This window comes from Topomyia yanbarensis, chromosome 3 (genome assembly GCF_030247195.1).
Source record: "Topomyia yanbarensis strain Yona2022 chromosome 3, ASM3024719v1, whole genome shotgun sequence".
NCBI lineage: Eukaryota > Metazoa > Arthropoda > Insecta > Diptera > Culicidae > Topomyia > Topomyia yanbarensis.
In genome coordinates, this window is record NC_080672.1 from 285,795,234 (window position 1) to 285,818,192 (window position 22,959).

At 39.2% G+C, this 22,959-nt stretch overlaps 1 protein-coding gene across 1 annotated transcript in view; it reads right to left on the bottom strand.

The window, feature by feature from the left end:
• Positions 1-22,959, bottom strand: part of LOC131693386 (lachesin) — a 370,087-nt gene that overhangs the window by 62,633 nt on the left and 284,495 nt on the right. The window contains exons 4-5 of the mRNA XM_058981155.1: positions 20,996-21,203; positions 5,985-6,146 (exon numbers count right to left, since the gene is read on the bottom strand). Coding sequence (XP_058837138.1) covers positions 5,985-6,146; positions 20,996-21,203 — 370 coding nt within the window. The remainder of the gene's footprint in view (positions 1-5,984; positions 6,147-20,995; positions 21,204-22,959) is intronic.

Consider the following 22,959-nt stretch of genomic DNA (forward strand, 5'->3'; position numbering starts at 1 on the left):
TTCAATGCACAGGGGGTCCGACGATGCATCAAAATGGAATTTTTTCCAACTTTTTGGGAATGTGTTTTATATTGAAAGGCAAGTTGAGGGCTGTTGAAAATCAATAGTTTTGAACATTTTCAAGGCATAGGGGGTCTGCCGATGCATCAAAATAGATTTTTTTTCAATTTTTTGGGAAAGTGTTTTATATTGAAAGGCAAGTTGAGGGCTGTTGAAAATCAATAGTTTTGGACATTTTCAATGCACAAGGGAGTCCGCAGATGTGTCAAAATGGATTTTTTTTTCAACTTTTTGGGAAAGTGTTTTATATTGAAAGGCAAGTTGAGGGCTGTTGAAAATCAATAGTTTTGAACATTTTCAATGCACAGGGGGGTCCGACGATGCATCAAAATGGAATTTTTTCCAACTTTTTGGGAATGTGTTTTATATTGAAAGGCAAGTTGAGGGCTGTTGAAAATCAATAGTTTTGGACATTTTCAATGCACAGGGGGTCCGACGATGCATCAAAATGGAATTTTTTCCAACTTTTTGGGAATGTGTTTTATATTGAAAGGCAAGTTGAGGGCTGTTGAAAATCAATAGTTTTGGACATTTTCAATGCACAAGGGAGTCCGCAGATGTGTCAAAATGGATCTTTTTTCAACTTTTTGGGAAAGTGTTTTATATTGAAAGGCAAGTTGAGGGCTGTTGAAAATCAATAGTTTTGAACATTTTCAATGCACAGGGGGGTCCGCCGATGCATCAAAATGGATTTTTTTTTCAACTTTTTGGGAAAGTGTTTTATATTGAAAGGCAAGTTGAGGGCTGTTGAAAATCAATAGTTTTGAACATTTTCAAGGCATAGGGGGTCTGCCGATGCATCAAAATAGAATTTTTTTCAACTTTTTGGGAAAGTGTTTTATATTGAAAGGCAAGTTGAGGGCTGTTGAAAATCAATAGTTTTGGACATTTTCAATGCACAAGGGAGTCCGCAGATGTGTCAAAATGGATTTTTTTCAACTTTTTGGGAAAGTTTTATATTGAAAGGCAAGTTGAGGGCTGTTGAAAATCAATAGTTTTGAACATTTTCAATGCATAGGGGGGTCCGACGATGCATCAAAATGGAATTTTTTCCAACTTTTTGGGAATGTGTTTTATATTGAAAGGCAAGTTGAGGGCTGTTGAAAATCAATAGTTTTGGACATTTTCAATGCACAGGGGGTCCGACGATGCATCAAAATGGAATTTTTTCCAACTTTTTGGGAATGTGTTTTATATTGAAAGGCAAGTTGAGGGCTGTTGAAAATCAATAGTTTTGGACATTTTCAATGCACAAGGGAGTCCGCAGATGTGTCAAAATGGATTTTTTTTCAACTTTTTGGGAAAGTGTTTTATATTGAAAGGCAAGTTGAGGGCTGTTGAAAATCAATCAAAATGGAATTTTTTTCAACTTTTTGGGAAAGTGTTTTGATATTGAATGGCAAGTTGAGGGCTGTTGCAAATCAAGTTTTGAACATTTTCAATGCACAGGGGGGTCCGCCGATGCATCAAAATGGAATTTTTTCCAACTTTTTGGGAAAGTGTTTTATATTGAAAGGCAAGTTGAGGGCTGTTGAAAATCAATAGTGTTGGACATTTTCAAAACTTTTTCAACTTTTTGGGAAAGGGTTTTATATTGAAAGGCAAATCGAGGGCTGTTGAAAATCAATAGTTTTGAACATTTTCAAGGCATAGGGGGTCCGCCGATGCATCAAAATGGATTTCTTTTTCAACTTTTTGGGAAAGTGTTTTATATTGAAAGATAAGTTGAGGGCTATTGGAAATCAATAGTTTTGGACAATTGCAATGCACAAGGGAGTCCGCAGATGTGTCAAAATGGAATTGTTTTAAACTTTTTTGGAATGTGTTTTATATTGAAAGGCAAGTTGAGGGCTGTTGAAAATAAATAGTTTTGAAAATTTTCAATGCACAGGGGGGTCCGCTGATACATCAAACTGGAATTTTTTCAACTTTTTGGGTAATTGTTTTATATTGAAAGGCAAGTTGAGGGCTGTTGAAAATCAATAGTTTTGTACATTTTCTATGCACAGGGGGGTCCGCCGATGCATCAAAATGGAATTTTTTCCAACTTTTTGGGAAAGTGTTATATTGAAAGGCAAGTTGAGGGCTGTTGAAAATCAATAGTTTTGGACATTTTCAATGCACAGGGGGGTCCGTCGATGCATCAAAATGGAATTTTTTCCAACTTTTTTAAAAAGTGTTTTATATTGAAAGGCAAGTTGAGGGCTGTTGAAAATCAATAGTTTTGGACATTTTCAAAACTTTGATATGTCAAAGTGGATTTTTTTTCAACTTTTTGGAAAAGTGTTTTATATTGAAAGACAAATCGAGGGCTGTTGAAAATCAATAGTTTTGAACATTTTCAAGGCACAGGGGGTCCGCCGATGCATCAAAATTAATTTTTTTTCAACTTTTTGGGAAAGTGTTTTATTTTGAAGGGCAAGTTGAGGGCCCGAAAGGTTGAAAAAATTCAATTTTAACGCATCGGCGGACCCCCTGTGCATTTAAACTGTCCAAAACTATTGATTTTCAACTACCAACAACTTGTCCTTCAATATAAAACACTTTCCCGAAAAGCTGAAATCGTTAGCATTTGGATTATTTTGCATCCCTACATGTGTGCTGGATCGCTCTCACTCCCAAAATCATTTGGCTAAATCATCATCATAAGGAGTTTCTTACAATAATCATGTACAATACCATCAACCCCGATTTTGCATCTTTTCTATCGTACCTGATTTTCTCAACTTCATAATCCTGATCAAAAAAAAAATCATAATCAGGCCGTGATCACAGGCGGTGATTTTGTTGCAATGATTTTTTGCTAGCACATTATCGCTTCAGAGAAAATCACTAGCGATTTTTTATGGTTGTGATCACAGCACAGCATGATCAGCAGTGATAATTATCACTGATGATTTTTGATTTTTGGTGATTTTCCCAGCACTGGTTGTAATTGATGAGATCGACAACCTGTGCTATGACATTTGAAAAGTACAAACTCACTGTAGCACCGTGATATTTATGTACAAAAAACACTAAACGAATTTATTTGTAAATCTTCTACAAATAGGTTTCCTACAATCGCTTTTCGTAAAATATTCGAATTATTTGTATGTAATTAGATTTAGTTTTTATTTTAATTAACTGCTTGTTAATTTATCCTTAATAATATATATGAATAATGTTCGCCAATATAAAAAATTTCTAACGCTTTTTTTTATCTAATAATTCGAACAATTCACGTTTTGACGAGCAACCCGTACTAAAAATAAAAACTTTAAAAGAGCTTACACATAATTTTTCTGCTCTACTCACAGTAAAAGTTTTATGCAAAGATAATTTTCCCTCGAAATATCGATTGTTTTTCATCGATAACGCAAAGTCGATTTTTTTCCAAAATATCCCTCACTACAAAACATTTGGTACAAATTACGAATTTTTCCGTGTATTTTATAAAACAAATGTCGGTATTTACCAAAGAATTCCCACAATATTTATTTTCAAAAAAATTAGTTACTACGAGAGTGAAATTAAAATTGTCATGAACATGAAATACCATAAGCATTTTAGCACTCCATAGTTGAGAGCACTTTGAAATTAAATTTATGTTTCTAGATCGCTTATTTTATTTAAAAAAATCGATGGTGTCAAACATTGAACCGAAATAATAAGATAAAAATTACGTTCCATGAACGAAAAAGAAATCGTACCCAGTGCTGTGTTATCTCACAATGGTCTTTGAATTGCGACCGTATCACCACAAAAATGACCGTTATTTCATGTCCATGTTCCTCGCATAGTGTTTCAGTTATCAGTTACTATCTCTCACAGAAGCCGTGCGAGAGACAACGCATTGAAATAATAGACAGATTGAGTACCATTTATTTAGTATTGATATAGTAAACGAAATATTATCAGTGTATTATATTCAGGCAGCATGCGGAGCTTTGTTGGTTTTTTGTTTTCAGTTTCTTTTATGCAAAGCTATTTGTGTGAAACCGCCTGTTTGTTAATACTAGTTCGTTGTTTTAATAAGATGAAATGACGATCATCGGATTTATATTGTAAATCAAGTGATACTAAGTTCCAATTCCTCTCAATGGTAATTCCAATGAGTGAGAAATTCAGAAGGGAACCGTCTTACTGTTGTCATTTCATTGGAGTAGGAACCGTAACCCAATGAGCATCGCTCACTGTTTTGACTGCTAACCGTTTTATTCGCATTTGTACAGCAGGTGTGCCACCAGTACCGTGATGGAGTTCAAAATATTTTGTTCAGTGTACAGATATTAAATGCGGTCTTTCTATACTATATACCAAAACATTTAGTAAAAGTACGGTACATTTCGTTTTATTAACGACAAATAGTTTCTTCATCGACCATATCTTTCGTGCAACGTACACTGAATATATAAACTGAGCAGGTGTATATTGCATACACCACTGCCTGGAAAACTGTGGGCCACTATTTCTATTGATATCACTTCTTTAATTCTTGGTCCGTAGACTTCTAAGCCAGTCAGCCCACCCATTTTAGAACCATCCATATAAAATGATATGGTACCTTTAGCGAGCATGGGATCCCCTACATCCTCATAATTCAATTCAGCGCTTCATTAATACGCAACATTCCTATTCTTTGTATGAAAATTATTTTTTATCATGTTACAATTTAATGTCCAATTCGAGTTAACGTATACTGGAGAATTGCGGATTGCATTGCACTTTAATAGGTATCAGCATCCTTGCTTCGTTCCTAAGAAGTAAAATCTGGCTTGAAAAATGTAAAATACTCGCGTTCGAGAGAAACAAAAAGTTGAGTTCATCCTACCATTTGACCTAATGCGTTGAATAGAGATGGCAGACACTGTTCTAACTAATGTATTTAAATGGTTTGGATACTATACAAAATTACAATACATTAAACTTGGGCCCCATTCTCACAGTCACGTCACTTAGTGACTAGAGGAACGTTTCCTTCTAGTCACTGGGTGACGTGACAGTGAGAATAAAACCCTTGATTTGTGGATTTTTTAACCCTCGGCATTACTGTGCGCCTTATGTCATTTTGTTACGAAATCAGAATTACACTGGCGAAAGATCAACTCTTAAATTGTTTTTCAGCGGATGGTATCCCGAATCATTGTAGAGTACGACGAAATGTTTAGGCTGTATGCAGAAAATTTTCGGCTGTGCAGTAAAGTGCCTATAGCTTCAATGCAAAAGCAATCAAATAGGGAAGTAATGGAACTCATATGATCAATAGGTGTAAGTCAACGAGAAAAAAAAATTACCCATCGCGACAAGCCTTTTGTGGAAACGACAACCCAAACGACAGAAAAAAAACAGCTGAACTTTGCTCACTGGAGAGAGGCGGTACCAACTGAGGACAATAAAGAAACTGTCCGACAACAGCAAAACGCCTGACTTAATGAACTTTCTATCAAGTCATCTGATATCTTCACTCAGTTCCAGGACCAGCATCAATCTTATTCTGTTGTTCTGGGCAGCAATTTGCGGGTGCTATGTTCTTTCGGTATGGCTGTTTGGATGTCGAAGCAACACTCGCTCCCTGTCCTGCTGCCCACCAAAACCTAGCATTTATGACAAGCGCCGATGGGTAAACTGTCGTGTGTATCTTCTAAAACAATCAAAAATCGATTTATCTTCGTTCTTGTACACATTCGACAGTGCAGTAGAGTGGAAGACGACATCGGCACCGTCACCAATATTGATGCTGATGATGATTTTGATGGTGATGAGGGCGATATTAGGGTCACCACGTTGCAAATGACACGACTTTTGCTACGATAGCTATCTTGTGTTCGCTACAAACAACTTTTTTCCAATGTGACGGTATATATCTATAAATTTGGCTAGTGTCGATCGAGCATAGATTTGCGAGTATGTATTTATTTTATGAGAGCAGCAGCGTATCTTACCTTTCTTTTTTCGTTCGACGGTGATGCTTTGGCCGTCCTCGCGCCGCCAGATTATTTTGGGAGTCGGAAATCCGTCGGCTCGACATGTCATGTTGATGTTTTGGTTCTCCCGTACTGCCACCGACGAGGGAGTGCTCTCGATGTCCAGGATGTTTGGAGGCACTAGCATTGATAGGAAATATTGCCGAATTCATATCACGAGGCAATGAAATAAAAATGAAATGGCGGATATTAGATTTCAATTGATGAATGATAAAGGAAATGTGTTGCTTTAATATTGTATGTACGCTTCAGTTATGCTATTTATCTTCATAAATATTTCATTGCGTGTTCAATTATATGCGGTAATTAGGCTAGTCATTTAAGTCATACGTGGGATTGCAGCCTTTGCTCGATATTCATCAAGCTCACCATTGATTTCACGTGCAATAATAGCTAAATTGGCCAATTCATTAGATGAATAGTGCAGTTTACATTCCGGACCCAAAAACGGATAGCATTTCCTACTTAATGACCCATTATCCCGCCGAACCGGCCGCACATCATCGCGAGTTAACTCAGAATAGATTAATTAATTAAATTTTCATCCTTCCCGGATAGATCTAATTCTGTTTCCCATGTACATTTTCCGCACTAAAGTTTCGATCGTGGTATGCATAATTAGGGTTCGTCGCGGTGCGGATGTGGGCGGTAAATGGATAGTCCGCACCGCAACCGCAAAGAAATATTAAAACCGCACCGCTTACCGCAACCGCATTGCATTTACCGCACCGCACCGCGCGGTAATGCGGTAAATGCGGTAAAAGTCATGTATTTTAAAATTTGCGCTGAAAAATTATTCTTTTGTTTTGTATAGCCATATAGTAAAATGTTATTCTTATTTTCACTAAAACAACCTTTGACGGACTCCTCAGAATGGAACATTTATGAAAATATTCAACTTTGCAAGTTATATTAAGAGCGGTAAGGGATTTGGCGTGAAAAAAACACTTTTTCTCGATATTTTTAAACTTTGCGTGACGCAAACTGTTCAAAACTTTTGTACATTATAGTGTATCATTTCAATAACATGCTGTAATTTTTCCATGCAAAAATATCGACATACGACTCGGTGACGAAGCTTTTTGTATAACGTCTCTGGAAAAACATGATTTTCGGTGTTACCTGCCATTCAAAAACTACTTAACCGATTTCTTTTAAACTTTGTATACAGATTCTATGTAAAAATATCTAACCCCTACGTTAAAGTTTCGAGAGAAATTTTAAATTAAGGCAAAAGCTGTCCAAACTATGCAAAATTTAGCATCTGGGCTAACTTTAACACTTGTCACAATATGAAGGGAGACTTTGAGAAACACAAAAAAAATTGCAATGCCCTACATTAACTTCGAAAGCATTACTTTCAAAAAGTTACAAAATACTCCCGACTGAAAAATATTATTTGTTTATTTGGTAGAAAATATTCCCAGTTGGACGAACAATAAACGCACGCGAAAAAAAATTACTCCAAATTTGTTTTGGTTTGATGTCGTTGGTTTGATGATGATAATGACATTCTTTGGATTGTTTTTAAGTCTTGGTATTATTATTTCATCTTTAAGTTCTCCAAATTAATCAAAATTCACAGTTGAGAAAATGTCATCGGAAACGATTCATTATTCCACGATTACCAAGAGGAATAAGGAGAAATGATGCATTTTGTAATTGGATTTGACAGTAAAATTCAATTGTTTTTCAATGATTGAATTTTGCGTTTTATGTATTTGAAAAGGTTCGTTTGTAATTTTTTCTTTGAAGTATAAAATAAATAGTTTTCAAAATAAGTCGTAAAAATAATAGTGCCAAATTATATTGGACACAGCTTATAGATTTTATTTCTTAGTAACAGTATGTTTTATCACATTAGAATGACCAAAATGTAAAAAATCTAGTAGCGATAGGTCGAATACAGATTATATTCGGATTTCTTTTCAAATCATTGTCAAGTCAAAAGAAATTAGAGCAATTATCATCATGTTTCTCCATTGTAGGTTAATAAATAAAACTCGAACGTTCTGACAAAGAGCTGTTCCTAATAATGACATTGCCAAGCATTCGTTCAGAAAATTAATCTAGTTGCGTCCTTCTCTAATGGTAAAAGTCAGTTTTAATTCACTTTTTAATGCAGACTTTATCAATTTTTTTGAAAAGCGGTTGCGGTAATACCGCGCGGTAAGAGCTCATTTCCCGCACCGCATCCGCGGGAAAAAGTGTCTCACCGCACCGCAGTTTTTGCGGTGCGGGTGCGGTAAATACCGCGCGGATGCGGTAATTACCGCAACCGCGACGAACCCTATGCATAATGTCGCCCTACCAAAAAGTACAGCCTTGTGTGGCAGCCAGTTTCACTTGTTTACGTTTTAGTGTGGGCAGTGTAATTGTAGCTCAACTGAGTCTAGAATGTGAAATGCAGTGCATATAAATAACCCAAAAAGTTTATGCAAAAGTCCCGGGGTGTACACGTAGCTGTTTGCAATGTGGCCCATTTCGTGGATGGTATATTTTTTTGGTCGACTAGATAAATCATACACTAAGCTTTGTCGTTTGAAAATTATGCTTCATAATGTGCTATGCAATTTGACATCCAAAACAAGCGAACTAAGTACAATTAAACTGATACCGTGAATAGCATACCTCGAATGGAGATTAAACATGACTGCTTGTTTGTGCAGAAATTGATTAGTTTGGTGGAATTGTGGAGTAATAAGAGTTGTAGTAGTTATTATACGTCAAATTTCGATGCGTCATCGAATATGTTTTACTTGCTAGATAGTATAACACACATAAATGATGTGTCAACAAAAGCTGCATTCGTGAAATTTGCTTAAGGGGACCTTCTCCTGGATTCGACGGAAAATCAGGCAATATTTGAGTTTTTTGAGGAAAACTGAAAAGATATAAAAACTTCTGCTTTTAATCTTTTCTTCGTTATTTATCGATAATTAGAAAATGCTTTTTTTTTTAAAATGGCGGCTTCAAATTAGCAGATCTTGTCGGTCTCTGCGCGCGAAACATCGTCCTACTTTGTCAAGTGCAGGGCCTCTCGTAGTTAACCGAAATGAGAAATTGATATAATTTATTAAAACAGATAAAATTTCTAACGGCTTATATTCAATTTAATTAAACTTAGATGTGAAAAAAAAACAATTTTATAGTCGTTAACAAAATAGTTAAATTTGCCTCTTTTTTACTCGTTTAAATGTTATAAGTTAATAATTTTTCATGCTAATGTTAGGTATAAGTCATACAAAAAAGTATATTCTTTCAATCATTATTCAAGGTAATCAGATCAAGAGCACAAGCCTTCTTTTGTTGCTGTTAGAAGAAGAACATGGCTCGAGAAAATCGCCATTTTTGAATATTCGAAAAAAAAATCATTTTCTAATTATCGATAAATAACGAAAAAAGTTCAAAAGCAAAATTTCGTATGTCTTTTAATTTTTCCACAGAAAATTCTCGAATATTGCTTTCATTTTCTGCCGAATCCAGGAGATGGTCCTCTTAAATATAACTGAAAAAAATCTTTGAGCTTTGAAAACGATCTGAAGGTGTTGTAACGACACTTAATTAGCAAGGGACTGGAAGGTGTGAGCTATAGTACACAAGAAAGAGCAAGAAGTTGAAGGAAGAAGTTTAGAAAAGCGTGGAATAGGGTCCTTCTACCGCAGGAGTCAGGATATTTTGGCATTAAATGCGATTCAGCTGAGTCTGCGGCATGACCCGACAAGATTCTACCAACATCGATCGGCTTTGCTTCTCCCACGTAGGAAGATGTAGCCAGAGATTTTTCAAATCAAAGGATCTCAACGACTTCTAGTAGGAATGAACACAGACCCACATTCCAGCTTGCGGTCAACCACCAGAGCAGTCTTTAAAACACCAATTCTTTGAGTACGGATACTATTATTAGTACTTGAAATGCTACGCCTCTCCGAACCGGTGACAATAAATGATTGCACAACACGTCTGTCGGAATGTATAATAAAAAGCAACCTCACCAACAATTCGTGCAATAAAGAAATAATATTTCAAAGAACCGTAATTCCTATTCCGGCAGAAAGGAATTTCAAGGCGATTCGCGCGCTGGGACTCTAAAGAATATCGATTGATTTCAAAGGTTCCCAAATTCGGCCACCTGTAAGTAGATTCACCATACTCGATTGAAAGAAAAAATGTGCGTTTTTTTCAAAGTCGGAAGTCGACTCTGTTTGGTTTCATCGTATCAGGAACATCAAGCTATCAAGATCAACACTAAACGAAACAATGTAAATGAACATGTGCAAAACACACAAAGTATTCCAAAAATTTTGAACAGCAGTGCGCTTCGGTTTTAGTTTAAGGGACGTTTAACAGACCATGCTCCAACATTCCTTCTTCTTGATGGAGGCACTTTTAATCCTCAAATAACGTCTTACAACTATGAAGGTCAGGTTACATAATCTAGGATGACTATAGCGTAGTTGCTGAATCCATCACACTGTACGTCACCTGAGATCGAACTCCTACCACCGCATTTAGTGTGTTTGGTGGTTTGGATATCAGCAACGACACCTTATTGTGGAAATCTGAAATACTTGTTGTTCTCAATACATTTTGAATAACAGCTATTTTTTTTTGATTTTTTTAACACGGTTGCCTGATTTGGCACAAATTTGGAAAAGAGTCTCAGGGTGGCAAGGAGTAGAAATAATTCTGGAATGCTGGGAATCATTTTTTGATCATCCTACTCTACAGCTGTTTACACCTGTTCAATTATTGAGGCTCCTAGTGCAATAGTGCCCAGGGGCCCCGCGTAGTCTTAAGACGGCCCTGAATGGTGTTCCTGGAAATGTCGTTTTTCTTCTGAATTTATCAGGTGCTGTTCGCTTCGGATTTGTGGCAGAGATTTTCCTTGCTGGTATATTTAGCGGCCTCTCAAAAGGGGAACAAATATTGTCACGAAGACTCATTTGCTTGTAATTAGTGCAATACTGCATGCATGACGCGCGGCACAAACAACCGAGCATGCAGACGATCTTTGTCGAAAAGGAGGCTAAGCAGTCTCGCCAAAAGGTCACCCGACACTAGTTTGAAGGTCCTGTGCGATTGTCACTCAAAATTTTCGCTCGCTGATGCAAGGGGTCATGGAAACAGACAATCCCGTCCTTTAGTAGATTGTACTATATACATTCTCTTGTACCGCATACATTCCAAAAACCAAAATCACAAACTAAGATGAAAAATAGTATCAAGACCCTAACTGATAAATTCCTAATCTTTCAATCTCTAATCCTTCCCACGATCCAAGCATAGTCAGCGTACGGCATTAAAATAAATGCTTACACACATTCCACAGCACTTGACTTACAAACCAAAATATGCATGTCATCTATCCTCTCAAGTAAACATAAAATAACCAAACAAGAAATGAAATGTAACAAGAAACCGCTATAAAATAACAGCGTTCTCGGTTATGCAATATTAAGCATTTCCTTATTTTCCTTTCCACTGTTTTGTCAGCTGCATGACTATGTCAACACAACGGTATACTGGTTCATTGGATAGGAATGCACTTTGTTGATTGTTCTATAGACACGCCCCGACAGCGTGTAATTTCCCCTGCGCGTCAAGCTTTAACCTGACTGGTTGAAACAGTAAATAATATTGTAAACGTTTAATCACGTTTCTCGTTTAGGTAATAATGTAAGCAGTACTAGATTTAGGCTAGTTTTTAAGCAATGAGCATTAAAGAAAATGAAACAGTGTGTTTTCGAACAGCAATGTCTCACAAGAGTAATGATTCGAACTGGCCTAAGATGACCACCCCAGTTGGCTAAAGTGTTTCCCAGAATTGATAAAGTGTTTCTCAGAAGATCCACGCATGCCAAGTTCGAATCGATAACTATACCATTGTTCTCAACTTTGTTAGAAGGCATGTAAACGCGTTAGTTCTTCATTAAACTTTTGTGCCCAGTAACTTAATATCATTTTTAGACAAAATATCACGACCCTGAACTTATCTAGGCGAATTTTCGAGATATCTGGCACAGCTGAATATTTCTGCGTCTTGCGGAATATTAGAATACTTCGCAGACTATCCGAAAGAAGATCGGTCGAACCCTGTTCAATATGTTTGATTTTAAATGGAAGTTCGGATCTTTGGTGACGAATCTTGTTCGACATCCATTTTAGGGCCATTTAGGTCAATTGAGAAGTACACTTAATATACGGTAGAGTGCCAATATTTATGGACACACCTCAAAAATATTGGTACCTCGAAAAAAGTCCCTGATTGAGACAGATCGATCGAATTGGCACCACTGCAATAACGAGCATAAATCCGAACGGAGCCGCCAGCGTTATCGTATCATCGTTTTCGAATAGCCCATATTGGAGATCACTATCGTTTAATATCTTTGTACCGAGTGCACACACGCACACTGCTGCAGCATCAGTTACGAACACTTTATATGTAATTGTTACTTTTGTAAATATTGGTGTATATAAATGGCCACTGGTAGTATTTAGTAAGTTAGTTCCATAGCGATCGTGGAAGAATAAAGATAGTCCGCAAAATTTTCCTCGTTTAATTTGTACCGCGTGTTCCGCACTTGAACCAGCCGTATTCAGTTTCATACAGTCGACGAATCGGACAGTGTCGAGTCTCGCACATCAAAAGGTCCTTCGAACCGGATCGTTTCGACGGTTGTTGACCGAAATCGTGTACCTTGACTCTTGAGTGATAGTAAGTAACGAAGAAAGCGTCTTCAGTAACAATGTTCACGCTTTGTGAAGAAAGGGAGTGATTTGCGATGGCCGCTGCGGAGAATAAGGCTGCCATTTTGTCTCTACAAATAACGCTGAGTGCAGTTCAACAGCGTGCTTCGAAACTCTTGATCTTTGTAACAACGTTCAAAGATGATAGCGATCTTTTAATTCTTGAAACTCGGGGACAAGCGTTGGAAGAAATGCATATTTTTTGAAATGGAAAGCAAACTCTTCGGGTTGATCAAGGACGATGAAGTGTCGTCGCTGAAGATGGAAAGTGAAGAGTTTTATGACCTGTTGAGCGAAATTCGTTACCAGATCGCGAAGAACCCCAATCACATCCACAGGAACCCAAGGCCACTCTCGACACAAGTTTTGCCCAAAAGGCCTGTACCGATTCATACATAACGCTTCCAGATATTTCACTCCCGAAATGTAGCAGCCATTACGAGCAGTGGTTGTATTTTCGCAGTCAGTTCAATCTTCTTGTTCGCCGAAATGACTCTCTAAACGATCAACAACGTTTACATTATTTGCGATCGTGTCTTTCGGGTGAAGCTGCTTCAATCGAAACACCAGAAGAATCGTTTACGTCTTTGTGGATGGCGTTGGAGGTACGCTATGAAAATCGTCGCTGGTTAGTCGATCGCCATCTTGCCGAAATTTACCAGCTGAAACCAATCCAGAGTGAATCATCAAGTGGTCTCCGTGAATTATTAAATGTAGTGCAGAAAAATCTTCGTGCGTTGTCTTCGTTGAAATTACCCTTAGAACCACTCTCCGAATCAATGATTGTTCACGTGGTTGCGTCCCGACTTGATAAGCAAACCTATAAAGACTTTGAATCCCACGTGGTCGGCAACAATCTAGTAAAATGGCAAGAAATGATTGAGTTTCTGCAAAACCGTTGTCGTATTTTGGAAAATTTGTAGCCGGACCAAAAGTTGCCGTTGCGTAGTAATTGGAAACCACCGGGAAATAAGCGCACATCGAAAATTTAAGTGAGTTCTTCTCGGGAATCTGATAGCAAGAAAAGATTCGCGTGTTTCAATTGTGCGGGTGTACATTACATCAACGAGTGCCGCAGCTTTCTGTCAAAGATGCCTACACTGCGGTTTCAACGAGTGAAAGAGCTAAAGCTGTGTGTTAATTGTTTTAGTAATCGTCATGATGTCGTAGATTGCAAAAGCGGTTCGTGCAAAGAATGTGGTCAGCGTCACAACACTTTACTCCATTTCGACCCAAAGGTAAACATTATTTCTAGTGAAGCAAAACACAATCCCAGTTCAAGTGGTGGCCCAAGCACCGAATCGAATCAGGTGCAACTGTGTACTATGTTGCAGTCAGGTGAACAAACCACTCTAGTCTCGATGGATTCGCCCGGACCAGTGGCGTTTCGTTTTCCGAGCCAAACTTCCAAAAGTTCACCATCGAAAAATGTACAGTTGATTGCATCCACCGAACAGCCAAATTACCCTTGCAATCCTTCAACATCTCCAATTGGAATATTCCAGAGTAGATGGATCTTGCGGATCCCCACTTCAATAGAACAGCTAAAATCGACATTCTATTCAGAATCGTTGACTGGGACAAGATGATGCTAAGCAAGTGCTATAAACTTTCGGAAGGGCTTCCTAGTTTCCGACAAACCGTTTTTGGATGGGTCGCCGGAGGTCATGTATCGGAAAATGGTTGTTATCCGGTCTTGCAGTTACTTTCAGTGACAAACGAACAACTCGACGAACAAATTTCCAAGTTTTGGTGTATTGAAAGTTACGGTTCCGAAAAAAGTTGGTCCACTGAAGAACAAGCAGCTGAAGATTATTTTGTTTCGACTTGTAGCCGGGACTCTTCGGGTCGATATGTTGTAGCGCTTCCGTTTAAAAATAAAGACGCAGAACTGGGCGATTCTAGCCACATCGCCCACCGTAGACTTCTTTTGTTGGAAAAACCACTCGCAAAGGATTATCAACTGTATAACGATTATAAGAAGTTCATGAAGAAATATATTGATAGGGGCCATATGGAAAAAATGAGACGTTCAATCCAACAGAATTACAGTCGGGACCGAATTATTTTATGCCACATCATGCTGTCACGAGCCCAAATAGTAGTACGATGAAATTAAGGGTCGTTTTCGATGCTTCGGCTAAATCTGGCAACGGAAAATCACGAAATGACCAACTGATGGTAGGACCAACTCTGCAGCCAGGTCTAATCGATACACTACGTCGCTTTCGAACGTACAAAGTAGCTGTTACTTCAGATGTATCGAAAATGTTTAGACAAATTTCGGTACGTAAGGAAGATCGTCGGTTCCAGCAGATTCTGTGGAGGTCTACCGATGACGAAATCAACGTTTACCAGCTTACAACGGTTACATATGGTACGGCAAGCGCACCGCTTGCAGCAAAATTTGGCAAGAAAACGGTGTACGTGGATGATGCGCTATTTGGTGCGGCCACTCGACGAAGCGCTCGCGATGGGAACTAGTGGGAATGTTCGGAAAGGCAGGCTTCGAGTTGCACAAGTGGTGTTCAAATCGTAAAGAAGTGCTGGCTGATTTGTTGGAAGAAAAGCTGGAACAGAAGGTGCTATTCAGCGATGAAGGACGTACCAAAACTCTCGGGCTAACTTGGCAACCCAGCGAGGACGTTTTCAGTTTCGACGTATTGTCTCTTGCTTCAAACGAACGACTATCGACCAAACGCACAGTTCTGTCGGATATATCAAAATTATTTGACCCTCTAGGACTAGCAGGACCAGTCGTTATGACTGGAAAAGTAATTCTGCAAGAACTATGGCAAACAAAACGGAAGTGGGACGAGCCACTTGAACCACAGTTGGAAAAATCGTGGAACGAGTATCGACGTCAGCTGCAGGAAATGAAAACCATTCTAATAAGCAGGTGTGTGCTTCCTCTTCCAGATACAGTATTTGTCGAATTGGTGGGGTTCTGCGATGCATCACAAAAGGGTTACGGGGTATGTTTGTATTTAAGGTCTCGAAATACGCAAGGTCAAATTTCAATTCGTTTGTTGTGCTCCAAATCTTGTGTCGCGCCCCTAAAGGCAAATCGAGCCACGATTCCGCGCCTAGAACTGTGTGGAGTACTTTTGCTCGCTCAACTAGTAGAAAGTGTCAAACGATCACTAGCAAACATCGACTGTGCTTTACTTTGGTCCGACTCTACTATCGCGCTCAGTTGGATCAACACTTGTCCCAGTAAGCTGGATGTTTTCGTTTCGAATCGTGTTGCAAAGATTCAGAGATTGACCAGTTCTGGAGATTGGTCTCACGTGGGCACGCACGATAATCCAGCGGATTTGATCTCGCGTGGTATTATGCCAATCGAACTAGGGTCATCTAAACTATGGTGGCAAGGAGCACAGTTCCTGCGGGACGGGAATAGTACCAGCCAAAGGGAGTACAATTGATTGCCCCAGAAGAATTGCCTGAACTGATCACAGTAACTGCCATGTCGGTGGTAGTGGAGAAGCTCCAACTGTTCGACAGCTGCAGCAAGCACGCCGGGATTCAAATCACGTTAACAGTAACTAGAAGAGAGTTTTGGATAATCAGAGGTAGAAGCACGGTGAAGAAAATTGTGAAGGACTGTGTTATCTGCTTCAAGAGCAATCCCCGCCCTATTCAGCAGTATATGGGGGATTTGCCGGCTTGCCGCTTGGAAGGCCAATATCCGTTTTACCGAATCGGAATCGATCTTTGTGGACCAGTGTACTTGAAGCAGCGAAACAAACGATCGACCGTCGAGCACAAGGGTTGGATTGCGCTTTTCATTTGTCTGGCAACGAAAGCGATCCACCTCGAGTTAGTCAGCGAGTTGTCGACAGCAGCCTTTTTAGCGTCGTTCGATCGTTCCACCGGCCGCCGTGGAAGACCGCTTACAGTTTGGACCGATAACGGTACGAACTTCGTCGGAGCTGCTAATCTGTTGTCTGAATGGGATAAATTATTCGCTTGTGCCGATATCCAAGACGGTATTCGACGAACCTACAGTAACAAGATCGAGTGGCACTGCAACCCCCCAGAGGCACCGCATTTCGGCGGTATCTGGGAATCGAATATCCGTCAAACAAAGATTTTGTTGGTTAAATACACGGCAGGGGCATCGCTGAGTTACAAAGAAATGTCGACCGTTCGGTGTCGAATCGAAGCTATTTTGAATTCGAGGCCAATTACCCCATTGTCAGACGATCCAGAGGACTTCGAACCATTAACTCCGGGTCATTTTCTAATCTTCAGACCCCTAAATGCTGTTGCTCGTCCCGAAGTTTCTGAAAATCGCAAACACCCAAGGCAACGTAACGAGCACATCAACGTGATAATACAACACTTCTGGAATCGTTGGCAATCCGAATATATATCATCGCTACAAGAGAGGTACAAATGGCACAAAAAGGTTAATGTCGAAGTTGGGCAACTCGTATTGATTAAAAAGGACAACATGCCTGTTAAAAATGGTTACTCGGTCGTCTAGTCGAAGTCGTTACAGGTTCGCGAGGCGTAGTGAGAGTTGCTGATGTAAAAACACAGAATGGAATTTGTCGTCGTCCAGTATCGAAGTTGTGATTTCTTCCCATAGCTCCAGAACAGTGTATCGAAAGGCAAGCCTTTCAACGGCGGGAGGATGATTGAGACAGATCGATCGAATCGGCACCACTGCAGTAACGAGCATAAATCCGAACGCAGCCGCCAGCGTTATCGTATCATCGTTTTCGAATAGCCCATAGTGGAGATCACTATCGTTTAATATCTTTGTACCGAGTGCACACACGCACACTGCTGCAGCATCAGTTACGAACACTTTATATGTAATTGTTACTTTTGTAAATATTAGTGTATATAAATGGCCACTGGTAGTATTAAGTAAGTTAGTTCCATAGCGATCGTGGAAGAATAAAGATAATCCGCAAACTTTTCCTCGTTTAAATTGTACCGCGTTTTCCGCGCTTGAACCAGCCGTATTCAGTTTTATATAGTCGACGAATCGGACAGTGTGGAGTCTCGCACAGTCCCCATGCAAAATTTGAGCGCGATCAAAAACAATGTCATGAAGCGTCGAGATGTTATGTAATGTTGAAAAAAATACTTTGTGTTATAAGGAAGATTTTTGAATTGAGATGGGACTTGAGTTTGGAAATGCAGTTTTTATTTTTTTGCATGCCAAATATTTTAGAAATCAATGAAATGTCAAAATCTATTGTCAATTCCAAAAGAAACAAGTTTTTTGATTTTTATTTGAAAATCTCATTTTAAAATTTAAAAGTATCAGAGAGGCAACTCTCGTCAAAAAAATTTGTATGGGAAGATGCAAGATCCGAAGTTTCATGCAGTTATCAGACATTTGGCATGGAAAATAAATTAAAAGCAGCCCTTTCAAATCCCAACATTAACTCAAATCCAGAATTTTCCAAGTTTCATAAAGGCTATCTAAAAACAAAATCAGGGACGGAGGTGGTAGATTTCGACGTTTCATTACATCCTAAGCCATTTAGCATGAAAAATTAGAATTCAATTTTTGAATATTCTAAGGGTCCTTTTGTGTTTTTTCAGGGGCGAAAATTTTTGCATTTGGCTGTTTTGAGCAACCCCTTAACCGCGCCCGATTGAGCTAAACTTTTTTTTGTTGAAGTGCATCCGGTTATTGAATTCGATGATCACCTGTTTTCCGTACATATAATTGGTACTCTAATTTACAGTTGCCTGAATAGATGCTCCCTTCGTTACCTTCAAGCACCTAGCACCTCAACTGATTTCCTAAATATACAGTAAAAGATTTGTGGCTGGAATTTACATGACATGCACGACAGTCAAACATGACTTAAGTAGTACTCCCTGTGGGCCATGTTCATGTACACAAATTATTATTTGAAGGTCGAACTGAAAAAGAAACCCAAAGTAAACACCAAAAAAAAACTGAGACTCCGCTAAGGGCGCCAGATGAACGTTTTAAGTGAATGGGATACAAATCTATGTGATTCCGAACTGCTCTGCGACCGATTTATCGATAAGGAATTGTGATATTGATGAATCATACAATCTTCGAACTATAAACTATTTTCAATTCAAATTTCTCGACTGTGATGTTTCGAATACAGGCTTTAGCATGAAGTGAGATCTATCCGCAGTTCGAGGTCCCGAAAAACGCGGAACTTGACTTAGGCCCAGTGGGGCCATCCATATACCACGGGGACAATTACGGGAAGGTAGGGGTAATGAGAAAGTCTACACGTGTCCATGAGGAAGGGGTGGTGGTATCGGAAATATCCACGTGGACTTTTCATTATATTTTTGTCTTTTATAAGACAATGAAATAAATTTGTATCGTAATTGGTGTGAAATAGTCAAACAGCATAGTGTGTGATCAGAGGAAATCGTGCGAAACAAAATCCGACAAGTAAATTTCTGTCAGACTCATTTGATTCCATCTTCTGTGATTTGGTCAAATACACTAATTTTGGATTTGTAAGCTTATGGTTGAAATTACGAGCCAATTAAGGTTACTTTAATTTTATGTTATTATAATGAATCTTTAAACTGTAAATATGAAATATCATAATGTCTTTCAGAAATGAGATATTTTAATGGAAATTTTACAAAAGACTAGACAAGTGTATAATATTCTGTGGTTGAAGTTTGAACGATTTTCATTAAATCCTTCTTCGTCATAGTAGTCTAACTTATAGGATTTTTTTTTGAAAATCGAGTTTTTATGAAATTACTCGAAAAAAATTGGAAAGTCCACGTAGACATCGTAAGGGCGTAAGGGTACAGGAATTGTCCACGCTTGTCTAAGGAAGGGGAGGAACGGTCTAAAAGAAAGGTTTTTTTTTGTTCACGTGATATATGAACGGCCCCAGTGTATCCATGCTTAAAGACGGTACTGTCAAAGGGTCAAATGGTTCATGCCCCAATCTCACTATTTCGCTACGGCACAAACAATAAATCTGCTTATGCGAAATGCACCACAACTCCTCTTTTCTAGTAGCAAACACACATGAATATTGGATATCCTTATACATATTGAACTTTTGGTCTTTATGCAGCAGAAACATTAGGAACACGTTTGCAACCCTCGACAACCTCATAAGTTTATTACCGCTAGCACAACCTGAACAATGCTGCACAGGCCACAAGCTTCTCCACGGGCGAAGCGATAGAAATACTAGTTCGGTTGTAGAGTGGCAAGCAGCAGATTGTTGAAACATAAACGATACAACTTCTAATTGGATAGACTTCGTCGAGAATATAAGAAGCAATGTTGGAGAGCAAAACTTTCCTTTTAGCATATGGATAGTAGGAGCGGAGGCGCTGGATGTCTTCCCGGGTCAGGCCATTTCGCAGTGTTGAACTAGAACAATCTTTTAATCTAATAATATGAAGGGAAGAAGCTCACACATTTCAGCCCTCAGACATAGACTTGTAGCCGTTAAGGCTTCTAATCACGTGTAGATGAGCTGTGCTGGATGTAAGTTTCTAAGTAAGTGCATGATTTCTTAATGTAACGAGACTGAATTAATTTTCATTCACCGCATAGTTTCCACTATGAATTGGTAGATTGATGATTGCGAGTTTTGCTATGCTCAAATAAAGATGGATTTACAGTTAATGAAAGTACTAGTACTGTTCATACGTTTCAATACCTTGGAACAGGTTCCGGAAAGACTTGTAAAGAATGTGCATAGAAAAAGGACAAATCGTGCATTGAGCGGCATACATAACATTAGATATTTGTGGGAAACCTACTGGAGAAAATTAAGTGTCCATGGACTATTCAATCTTATTATCGTGGGTATACAGCATATCGAGGAACAAAATCTGGAATCTGATGGTTGGGCTTTTTTGAGGGATACGTTGATCCCTACCATCCATAAAATGAGTAATACAATAAAACTCATCATTCAAAATTTTGGACAACGAAATATATATTTTTATCGAAGGTATGAATCTTATAATAATCAAAAAAACTTTCCCAAGAATTAGATTGGGGTTTCGTCTTTTTGATTAGTGTTATACCTTTTACTATAGATATATATAGCCGTGGCTACAAGAATTCAAAATATACAAATGCTTACAATGTTCGGTCCTAACGTAACGTAATTTTTCATCATCTTTCGTCTATTTGCCGAAAAACTACGTGCGGTTTTAGCACACTTATATTATTTTTTGTAGTTGTGTATTTTATTTTATCATTCACTCACCGACTACTTGCAGGTATCCAACCTGGCTGATCATAGGGTTCGTGTTGACTTGGCACATATAGTAACCCCGGTCATCCTGCTGGGCCTGGTTAACGTGCAGCAGCCACGTATTGGAGTTGTCGTAGGTCACACTGTACCGCGGAATTCGTGATATTACGTGCCTATGTATCGTCAGTATCATCTGCCGGTCTATGTGGATCCAGGCTACCTGTTAATGTTAAAGGAAATATGTTTAATTCTACAAGTCGGAATATGGATCTGATGGAAGAAGAAAAAGATAAATGATAATTTATGGAAAACGTAATGCCATTTGTTGATAATGATGGTTCCTTAAGGATATATTGGTTGGGCCATGTTTGGTAAAAAACTATTGCATTATGTGTATATTAGCATGAACTAAATTTCTCATTGGATATCTGTTTAGCGATTTAAGTAGTAAGCACTGGCGGCTCCAGGGAGGGGCATGGAGGGGGCACGTACTCCCCTATTCGACCAGAAGCTGTTTGGTAGAAAGATATACGCATTTTCCTACTTCAACATGCTAATATTTTCGAATTTATCAACAGGGTGATCAGTTTTGTTAGTAACGAGCAAAGCATGGGGTCAAGGTTGTGGTACCGGTAATACCGGTAACGATAATCCGGCAATTTCGACAGACTCGTTGTTGACCATCTACTAGACGTCGTGTCCTGTCCCGCGCGCGTCGCGTTTCTATAGAATATATCTAACCTAGCGTTAAAATTTGACATGAATCATCTCCAGAAATCTTTCCGGTGATAACTGAAGTTAAATCTCATCAGTAGAATGACGCAGTATAAGTAAACACAGTGGTTACACTGAACGTAAAAAAGGCCTCCGACAGTGCTAGTTCTTCTACAATCGCCGAATCGCTGCACAGACTGAGAGTTCCCGAGTACCTTTGGGGATCATCCATAAACGACACCCCCCTCCCGCATCGTAGCATTTTGTCACAAACATCTAAATAGCCCCCCCCCTCCCTGGTAATTACGTGGCTTGACGGTAACTTTTCCCACCTCCCTGTCTCCGCATTTTTTTTAAAATGAAGAACAATGTTAGTTATTCCCCTTTAAAAAAGCTACGTAGCCTGATATGACCCCCTACCCCCTCCCCCGTTATCACAAAATGCAAAACTCCCCCCTCCCCCATATAATGCTACGTCATTTATGGATGATCCCTTGTAGGATTCTGAGGAACTACTTGCTGAAACGGCAACTGATCTACGAAACTGACGCCGGAAAAAGCAGTGTATCCGTAACAGCGAGCGTTTTACAGGGTTCTTGACTAAACCCAACTCTTTGGAATGCTATGTATGACGGAGTGCTGAAGCTGAGCCTCCCCAGGGGCGTGAAGATTGTCGGTTTTGCGGGTGACGTGATGCTCCTAGTAATCGGCGAATCACCAGAGGAAGTAGAAATAATCTCAACGGAGGCGATAGATGTTGTGGAAGACTGGATGCGTGAGAAGAAGCTCGCGTTAGCTCACCACAAAACTGAGATGGTTTTGATAAACAACCGAAAAACAGTGTAGCAGGCGAGAATTTCGGTCGGAGAGTGTATCTTCGACTCAATGCGGGAAGTTAGACAACTGGGAGTGATGATAGACGACCAGCTAAGCTTTAATTGCCACATCGACCACGCATGCGGGAGGGCCGTAAAAGTGATCTCGGTACTGTCTCGGATCATGCCCAACAATTCGGCGATCAGCAGCAGTAAAAAACTTGGGTGACGGTACTGCAGACAAAGAGGAACACATCTCGGCTGAACAGTACGTTCAAGCTGATGTCCATGCGGGTGTCTAGCACGTATCAAACTATCTCGTCAGAGGCAGCCTACCTGATAGCTGGAACGATTCCTTTAAATCTAGAAGAAGATAGCGATTGTTATAGGATTAGAGGCACAAGAGGAGTCCGATAAAAAGCCCGAGTTGATACCTTAAACAAGTGG